The sequence below is a fragment of the Anthonomus grandis genome, chromosome 20, assembly GCF_022605725.1.
Source record: "Anthonomus grandis grandis chromosome 20, icAntGran1.3, whole genome shotgun sequence".
Classification (NCBI taxonomy): Eukaryota; Metazoa; Arthropoda; class Insecta; order Coleoptera; family Curculionidae; genus Anthonomus; species Anthonomus grandis.
In genome coordinates, this window is record NC_065565.1 from 7,253,784 (window position 1) to 7,263,964 (window position 10,181).

Below are 10,181 nucleotides of genomic sequence, written 5' to 3' on the forward strand. Positions count from 1 at the left end.
GATGTTCACAAACGTGCCGAAACCCTTATAGTGCCGAACCGACCTTATAATCCAACCGTTTCACGTCCGTGAGTAAATCCTCCTCGCTCGCGCACCCCCAGTTGACTCGCGCGATCTCTTTTTCGCACTTGACGTACTCGACCAACTCCACCGGTCTAAAGTTTTTGGTGTAAACGTCGGCGTTCAAAAATCGCGCCAAATCTTTGATGTTGCCGATAGTTGCACTCATGCCGACCAACTGGATACGCCCTGGAAACAATCGTTGGTTGGTTGGTGGTGGGGGGAGAGAGGGAGAGAGAGAGAGGACAAAATGGCGACCTCAATTTATCATTTAGAAACATGTAATAGTGTCCTAGTTAATAAATAATGAAGAAAAGTTTAACGGGAATAAAGTGTTTTTTGGCCATAACTCTCTTAATTTTCCACAGATTTTCATGGAAATTGGGTCATTAGAAAGGATTTTTAATTCCAAACAAATAATGTGTCTATAAAAAAATTCATTACTCCAATATTTTCCAAGTTAATGGAAAATTAAGAAAAATTTTCCGGATACAAAGTGTCTTTGCTATAACTCCTCTAATTTCCAACCGATTTCCATGGAAATGGGATCATAAGAAAGGACTTTTAATTTCAAACAAATAATGTATCTACAAAAATTTTCATTATTCCAATAGTTTCCAAGTTAATAGAAAATTAAGAAAAATTTTCGGGATACAAAGTGTCTTTGCTATAACTCCTCTAATTTCCAACCGATTTTCGTGGAAATTGGGTCATAAGAAAGGATTTTTAATTCCAAACAAACAATGCGTCTACAAAAATTTTCATTATTCCAATAGTTTCCAAGTTAATGGAAAATTAAGAAAAATTTTCCGGATACAAAGTGTCTTTGCTATAACTCCTCTAATTTCCAACCGATTTCCATGGAAATGGGATCATAAGAAAGGACTTTTAATTTCAAACAAATAATGTATCTACAAAAATGTTCATTATTCCAATAGTTTCCAAGTTAATAGAAAATTAAGAAAAATTTTCCGGATACAAAGTGTCTTTGCTATAACTCCTCTAATTTCCAACCGATTTTCGTGGAAATTGGGTCATAAGAAAGGATTTTTAATTCCAAACCAACAATGTGTCTACAAAAATTTTCATTATTCCAATAGTTTCCAAGTTAATGGAAAATTAAGAAAAATTTTCCGGATTCAAAGTGTCTTTGCTATAACTCCTCTAATTTCCAACCGATTTTCGTGGAAATTGGGTCATAAGAAAGAATTTTTAATTCCAAACAAACATTGTCTCTACAAGAATTTTCATTATTCCAATAGTTTCCAAATTAATAGAAAATTAAGAAAAATTTTCCGGATACAAAGTGTCTTTGCTATAACTCCTCTAATTTCCCACCGATTTTCGTGGAAATTGGGTCATAGGAAAGGATTTTTAATTCCAAACAAACAATGTGTCTACAAAAATTTTCATTATTCCAATAGTTTCCAAATTAATGGAAAATTAAGAAAAATTTTCTGGATACAAAATGTCTTTGCTAAAACTCCTCTAATTTCCAACCGATTTTCGTGGAAATTGGGTCATAAGAAAGGATTTTTAATTTCAAACAAACAATGTGTCTACAAAAATTTTCATTATTCCAATAGTTTCGAAGTTAATGGAAAATTAAGAAAAATTTTCCGGATACAAAATGTCTTTGCTATAACTCCTCTAATTTCCAACCGATTTTCGTGGAAATTGGGTCATAGGAAAGGATTTTTAATTCCAAACAAACAATGTGTCTACAAAAATTTTCATTATTTCAATAGTTTCCAAATTAATAGAAAATTAAGAAAAATTTTCCGGATACAAAGTGTCTTTGCTATAACTCCTCTAATTTCCAACCGATTTTCGTGGAAATTGGGTCATAAGAAAGGATTTTTAATTTCAAACAAAAAATGTATCTACAAAAATTTTTATTATTCCAATAGTTTCCAAGTTAATGGAAAATTAAGAAAAATTTTCTGGATACAAAATGTCTTTGCTAAAACTCCTTTAATTTCCAACCGATTTTCGTGGAAATTGGGTCATAAGAAAGAATTTTTAATTCCAAACAAACATTGTCTCTACAAAAATTTTCATTATTCCAATAGTTTCCAAGTTAATGGAAAATTAAGAAAAATTTTCTGGATACAAAATGTCTTTGCTAAAACTCCTCTAATTTCCAACCGATTTTCGTGGAAATTGGGTCATAAGAAAGAATTTTTAATTCCAAACAAACATTGTCTCTACAAAAATTTTCATTATTCCAATAGTTTCCAAATTAATAGAAAATTAAGAAAAATTTTCCGGATACAAAGTGTCTTTGCTATAACTCCTCTAATTTCCAACCGATTTTCGTGGAAATTGGGTCATAAGAAAGGATTTTTAATTCCAAACCAACAATGTGTCTACAAAAATTTTCATTATTCCAATAGTTTCCAAGTTAATGGAAAATTAAGAAAAATTTTCCGGATACAAAGTGTCTTTGCGATAACTCCTCTAATTTCCAACCGATTTTCGTGGAAATTGGGTCATAAGAAAGGATTTTTAATTCCAAACAAACAATGTCTCTACAAAAATTTTCATTATTCCAATAGTTTCCAAGTTAATGGAAAATTAAGAAAAATTTTCCGGATACAAAGTGTCTTTGCGATAACTCCTCTAATTTCCAACCGATTTTCGTGGAAATTGGGTCATAAGAAAGGATTTTTAATTCCAAACCAACAATGTGTCTACAAAAATTTTCATTATTCCAATAGTTTCCAAGTTAATGGAAGATTAAGAAAAATTTTCCGGATACAAAGTGTCTTTGCTAAAACTCCTTTAATTTCCAACCGATTTTCGTGGAAATTGGATCATAAGAAAGGATTTTTAATTTCAAACAAAAAACGTCTCTACAAAAATGTTCATTAATTTACTAGTTTCCAAGCAAGGAGGAAAATAGGAAAAATTTTCCAGGAAAAAAGTTTTTTTGCCATAACTCACTTAATTTCCCACCGATTTCCATGGAAATTGGATCATAAGAAAGTATTTTTAATTTCAAACAAAAAACGTCTCTACAAACATTTTCATTAGTTTACTAGTTTCCAAGCTAGGAGGAAAATAAGAAAAATTTTCCAGGAAAAAAGTTTTTTTTGCCATAACCCCCTTAATTTCCCACCGATTTCCCTGAGAATTGGATGGTAAGAAAGGATTTTTTTTTTAAGACGGCGACCTGAACTTACCATTCAAAAACATGATCTTGGTAAGTAGGGCCTCCAGGGTGGCCCCCCGACCCTCCTCGCCAATCAGGTGCAACTCATCGATAACAATTAGGCCAATTTCGTTCAACCTCCCTAGTTCTATTAAGCTGTTAATCAGCCCCAGAGCCTTCTCGATGGTGGCAATATAAACCGAACGTTTCCTACGTCTCTTTTTGGGGGGGTAGCTCCCTTTGCTGGAAGCGTACTCCTCCACCAAGAAGTCCAGGGCCACCCCAAATGGGGAGAAATCCCACACCTAAAAATCGGTTACATCTGATGCCTTAATAACCCTCGAGAGGGTAAAAAGTACCTTTTCCTGTACGATAGACACGTAAGGGAGGACGAACAGGGCGTTTCTTTTGTAACAAAGGAGCTCGCGTAGCATCAGTATTTCGGCCACGAGGGTTTTACCCCCGCTGGTCGGTAGGGCGTAGATCAGGTTCGGTCTGTTGGTCATTGCCATGTTCAGACACTCCCGTTGCCAATCTAAGAACAGCAGTTAGAGGAGTGCGTTAGGTTCCAAGGGTGGTTTTTTGGAGTGACGTTTCAGTTGGTGAAGGACAAAGGGAGTTAAACAAAGGAGCATTAGAGCAAAGGGAGTTGGAGCATTGGAAGAAAGAGATTTAGAGCGAAGAGGTTTAGTGAGGGATTGCCTCAAGTTCGCACACTTTCACTTGCTACCCTTACCGGGTCTAAATTCAGTGGTATTTAAATAGAAATTGACTGTATATGCCAAGGGATACATACTGAACTAGTCATAACTCCCTTAATTTCCCACCGATTTCCGTGGAAATTGGGTCATTGGAAAGGATTTTTAATTCTAAACAAATAATGTATCTATAAAAAATTTCATTACTCCAATAGTTTCCTAGATAATAAATAATGAAGAAAAATTTAACGGGAATAAAGTGTTTTGGCCATAACTCCCTTAATTTCCCACCGATTTTCATGGAAATTGGGTCATAAGAAAGGATTTTTAATTCTAAACAAATAATGTATCTATAAAAAACTTCATTACTCCAATAGTTCTCTAGTTAATAATTAATGAAGAAAAATTTAACGGAAATAAAGTGTTTTGGCCATAACTCCCTTAATTTCCCACCGATTTTCATGAAAATTGGGTCATAAGAAAGGATTTTTAATTCTAAACAAATAATGTATCTATAAAAAATTTCATTACTCCAATAGTTTCCTAGATAATAAATAATGAAGAAAAATTTAACGGGAATAAAGTGTTTTTTGGCCATAACTCCCTTAATTTCCCACCGATTTTCGTGGAAATTGGGTCATTGGAAAGGATTTTTAATTCTAAACAAATAATATATCTATAAAAAATTTCATTACTCCAATATTTTCCTAGTTAATGAATAATGAAGAAAAATTTAACGGGAATAAAGTGTTTTGGCCATAACTCTCTTAATTTCCCACCGATTTCCATGGAAATTGGGTCATAAGAAAGGATTTTTAATTCTAAACAAATAATGTATCTATAAAAAATTTCATTACTCCAATAGTTTCCTAGTTAATAAATAATGAAGAAAAATTTAACGGGAATAAAGTGTCTTTGCTATAACTCCTCTAATTTCCCACCGATTTTCATGGAAATTAGGTCATTCGAAAGGATTTTTAATTCTAAACAAATAATGTATCTATAAAAAATTTCATTACTCCAATAGTTTCCTAGTTAATAATTAATGAAGAAAAGTTTAACGGGAATAAAGTGTTTTGGCCATAACTCCCTTAATTTCCCACCGATTTCCATGGAAATTGGGTCATAAGAAAGGATTTTTAATTCTAAACAAATAATGTATCTATAAAAAATTTCACTGCTCCAAGAGTTTCCTAGTTAATAATTAATGAAGAAAAATTTAACGGAAATAAAGTGTTTTGGTCATAACTCCTTTAATTTCCCACCGATTTCCATGGAAATTGGATCATAAGAAAGGATTTTTAATTCTAAACAAATAATGTATCTATAAAAAATTTCATTACTCCAATAGTTTCCTAGTTAATAATTAATGAAGAAAAATTGAACGGGAATAAAGTGTTTTGGCCATAACTCCCTTAATTTCCCACCGATTTCCATGGAAATTGGATCATAAGAAAGGATTTTTAATTCTAAACAAATAATGTATCTATAAAAAATTTCATTACTCCAATAGTTTCCTAGTTAATAATTAATGAAGAAAAATTTAACGGAAATAAAGTGTTTTGGCCATAACTCTCTTAATTTCCCACCGATTTCCATGGAAATTGGATCATAAGAAAGGATTTTTAATTCTAAACAAATAATATGTCTATAAAAAATTTCATTACTCCAATAGTTTCCTAGTTAATAATTAATGAAGAAAAGTTTAACGGGAATAAAGTGTTTTGCCCATAACTCCCTTAATTTCGCACCGATTTTCATGAAAATTGGGTCATTGGAAAGGATTGTTAATTCTAAACAAATAATGTATCTAGAAAAAATTTCATTACTCCAATAGTTTCCTAGTTAATAATTAATGAAGACAAATTTAACGGGAATAAAGTGTTTTGGCCATAACTCCCTTAATTTTCCACCGATTTCCGTGAAAATTGGGTCATAAGAAAGGATTTTTAATGCTAAACAAATAATGTATCTATAAAAAATTTCATTACTCCAATAGTTTCCTAGATAATAAATAATGAAGAAAAATTTAACGGGAATAAAGTGTTTTGGCCATAACTCCCTTAATTTCCCACCGATTTTCATGGAAATTGGGTCATAAGAAAGGATTTTTAATTCTAAACAAATAATGTATCTATAAAAAACTTCATTACTCCAATAGTTCTCTAGTTAATAATTAATGAAGAAAAATTTAACGGAAATAAAGTGTTTTGGCCATAACTCCCTTAATTTCCCACCGATTTTCATGAAAATTGGGTCATAAGAAAGGATTTTTAATTCTAAACAAATAATGTATCTATAAAAAATTTCATTACTCCAATAGTTTCCTAGATAATAAATAATGAAGAAAAATTTAACGGGAATAAAGTGTTTTTTGGCCATAACTCCCTTAATTTCCCACCGATTTTCGTGGAAATTGGGTCATTGGAAAGGATTTTTAATTCTAAACAAATAATATATCTATAAAAAATTTCATTACTCCAATATTTTCCTAGTTAATGAATAATGAAGAAAAATTTAACGGGAATAAAGTGTTTTGGCCATAACTCTCTTAATTTCCCACCGATTTCCATGGAAATTGGGTCATAAGAAAGGATTTTTAATTCTAAACAAATAATGTATCTATAAAAAATTTCATTACTCCAATAGTTTCCTAGTTAATAAATAATGAAGAAAAATTTAACGGGAATAAAGTGTCTTTGCTATAACTCCTCTAATTTCCCACCGATTTTCATGGAAATTAGGTCATTCGAAAGGATTTTTAATTCTAAACAAATAATGTATCTATAAAAAATTTCATTACTCCAATAGTTTCCTAGTTAATAATTAATGAAGAAAAGTTTAACGGGAATAAAGTGTTTTGGCCATAACTCCCTTAATTTCCCACCGATTTCCATGGAAATTGGGTCATAAGAAAGGATTTTTAATTCTAAACAAATAATGTATCTATAAAAAATTTCACTGCTCCAAGAGTTTCCTAGTTAATAATTAATGAAGAAAAATTTAACGGAAATAAAGTGTTTTGGTCATAACTCCTTTAATTTCCCACCGATTTCCATGGAAATTGGATCATAAGAAAGGATTTTTAATTCTAAACAAATAATGTATCTATAAAAAATTTCATTACTCCAATAGTTTCCTAGTTAATAATTAATGAAGAAAAATTGAACGGGAATAAAGTGTTTTGGCCATAACTCCCTTAATTTCCCACCGATTTCCATGGAAATTGGATCATAAGAAAGGATTTTTAATTCTAAACAAATAATGTATCTATAAAAAATTTCATTACTCCAATAGTTTCCTAGTTAATAATTAATGAAGAAAAATTTAACGGAAATAAAGTGTTTTGGCCATAACTCTCTTAATTTCCCACCGATTTCCATGGAAATTGGATCATAAGAAAGGATTTTTAATTCTAAACAAATAATATGTCTATAAAAAATTTCATTACTCCAATAGTTTCCTAGTTAATAATTAATGAAGAAAAGTTTAACGGGAATAAAGTGTTTTGCCCATAACTCCCTTAATTTCGCACCGATTTTCATGAAAATTGGGTCATTGGAAAGGATTGTTAATTCTAAACAAATAATGTATCTAGAAAAAATTTCATTACTCCAATAGTTTCCTAGTTAATAATTAATGAAGACAAATTTAACGGGAATAAAGTGTTTTGGCCATAACTCCCTTAATTTTCCACCGATTTCCGTGAAAATTGGGTCATAAGAAAGGATTTTTAATGCTAAACAAATAATGTATCTATAAAAAAATTCATTACTCCAATAGTTTCCTAGTTAATAATTAATGAAGAAAAATTTAACGGGAATAAAGTGTTTTTGCCATAACTCCCTTAATTTTCCACCGATTTTCATGGAAATTGGGTCATTGGAAAGGATTTTTAATTCTAAACAAATAATGTATCTATAAAAAATTTCATTACTCCGATAGTTTCCTAGTTAATAATTAATGAAGAAAAATTGAACGGGAATAAAGTGTTTTGGCCATAACTCTCTTAATTTTCCACCGATTTTCATGAAAATTAGATGGTAAGAAAGGATTTTTAATTCTAAATAAATAATGTATCTATAAAAAATTTCATTACTCCAATAGTTTCCTAGTTAATAAATAATGAAAAAAAAATGAACGGGAATAAAGTGTTTTGGCCATAACTCCCTTTATTTCCCACCGATTTTCATGGAAATTGGGTCATTGGAAAGGATTTTTAATTCTAAACAAATAATGTATCTATAAAAAATTTCATTACTTCAATAGTTCTCTAGTTAATAAATAATGAAGAAAAATTTAACGGAAATAAAGTGTTTTGGCCATAACTCTCTTAATTTCCCACCGATTTCCATGGAAATTAGATCATAAGAAAGGATTTTTAATGCTAAACAAATAATGTATCTATAAAAAATTTCATTACTCCAATAGTTTCCTAGTTAATAATTAATGAAGAAAAATTTTATGGGAATAAAGTGTTTTGGCCATAACTCCATTAATTTCCCACCGATTTTTATGGAAATTAGGTCATCGGAAAGAATTTTTAATTCTAAACAAATAATGTATCTATAAAAAAATTCATTACTCCAATAGTGTCCTAGTTAATAAATAATGAAGAAAAATTTAACGGGAATAAAGTGTTTTTGCCATAACTCTCTTAATTTCCCACCGATTTCCATGGAAATTGGATCATAAGAAAGGATTTTTAATTCTAAACAAATAATGTATCTATAAAAAATTTCATTACTCCAATATTTTCCTAGTTAATGAATAATGAAGAAAAATTTAATGGGAATAAAGTGTTTTGGCCATAACTCTATTAATTTCCCACCGATTTTCATGGAAATTGGACCATAAGAAAGGGCTTTTAATTCCACACAAAACAACTGGACAAGACATTACCTTAAGCAACAAATACCAACTGAAACATTGACACAAATCTGACCACTTACCATACAAACTCTCAATCCCCTTATGCTGTTTAATTAACTCCTTAACCCTCAGGGGCATATCATAGAAATCCCCTAATTTCTCAAAACCGGGGTCCACCGGCAGGGTCCTGTTCAACGTAAAATCCGCATTAACCGTTTCGGCTTGCGAGACACAAACACTTTTACTCGCATTACTCATCAGGGCCTGCCTGATGAAGCTTCCGAAGCTGCAATTCGCCTTAGCGAAGAAACTCAAATCCTCGATTTCCTCTTTGGTTTTGTTCAATTGCTCTTGTATGGTTCGATCATTGAGGTCTTGAGGTTGAGTGTTGAAGTCTTCGGCGAAGAACACCTCGAGCATTTTATCGTTTAATGTGTTCTCGTGCTTTTCCGTGCCCAACTCACGAATCGACCTCTGAATCTTCTCGAACAAATCGTCCACCTCCTTCTTGTAGAGTGCGGTGACATCCTTGTCGACAAACAGGGCACTCTTGTCCTTTTTCACTTTAAGCGAGGCTATTTTTGCAGTGAACGACTTGAGGATGGGCATTTTAAAATCATCAACTCTTTTCACTTTATCAGATTTATAGGAGTCATTTGTTAGGGTCTCGCTATCGGTCAAGGAGGTGCTCTCCTCGTGGGTGATCGCCACATCTATCTGATTGATTATTTGAGTATTAAAAGACTGAGAGAATAAATCATCATCATCATCCTCATGTTTGGTAGGAGTGGGAGGACATTTAAACTCGGTATCATCAGCGGCCTTATTTAAAAATGTGGCAAACGCATCATAGGAACTGTTCAACGGTGATATACTATCAGACAAGTCGAGTTTATTCAAAGTGGCGTTTTTTTTTGAACCCTCAAATAATTTCGGTTTTTTTTTTAATGCAGTTGATAGGGCAGGACTAAGGGGTCTTTTCGATAAGACCCGCCCTAAGTTTTCTTCTGTGTCTGAACTGCCTGTTTCAATATTATAGTTATCTTCAGTGCCCAAGCCTTCTACAAAACACCACTCGAGAGCATTAGAAGCTTTTAATTAGCATTAATTTAAAGGGCACTTACCGCTGCTGCTAGAGCTCTCCCCTTTCGGTTTAGTGATGTCTTCGGATGAACTGCTTGAACTTACACTAGCTAAAATAACCTTTGCCCCATAACTTTTCCTCACTATATCCATTTTAATTTAAAGTGGCACTTTTAGTTTATACATAAATTAGCATATAATTTAAGGCACTCACTCATACAATTGACAATTAAAAACATAAACAAACCGAGTACATAACCTAAAAATCCTCGCGTCAGAAACCTAACCTATAAAAAAATGTGGGAGTTGCCCTC

General features: G+C 31.9%; 1 protein-coding gene across 2 annotated transcripts in view; it reads right to left on the reverse strand.

The window, feature by feature from the left end:
• The window catches only part of LOC126747858 (helicase POLQ-like), a 34,946-nt gene extending 24,787 nt beyond the window's left edge, over positions 1 to 10,159 (reverse strand). Inside the window, exons 1-5 of one of the 2 annotated variants that reach the window (XM_050456761.1) lie at positions 9,909 to 10,159; positions 8,865 to 9,845; positions 3,574 to 3,749; positions 3,246 to 3,519; positions 44 to 249 (exon numbers count right to left, since the gene is read on the reverse strand). In XM_050456761.1, coding sequence (XP_050312718.1) covers positions 44 to 249; positions 3,246 to 3,519; positions 3,574 to 3,749; positions 8,865 to 9,845; positions 9,909 to 10,020 — 1,749 coding nt within the window. In that variant the 5' untranslated portion in view covers positions 10,021 to 10,159. The remainder of the gene's footprint in view (positions 1 to 43; positions 250 to 3,245; positions 3,520 to 3,573; positions 3,750 to 8,864; positions 9,846 to 9,908) is intronic. The other variant, XM_050456762.1, reaches the window with a different exon arrangement.
• Between the last annotated feature and the right edge of the window lie 22 nt (positions 10,160 to 10,181).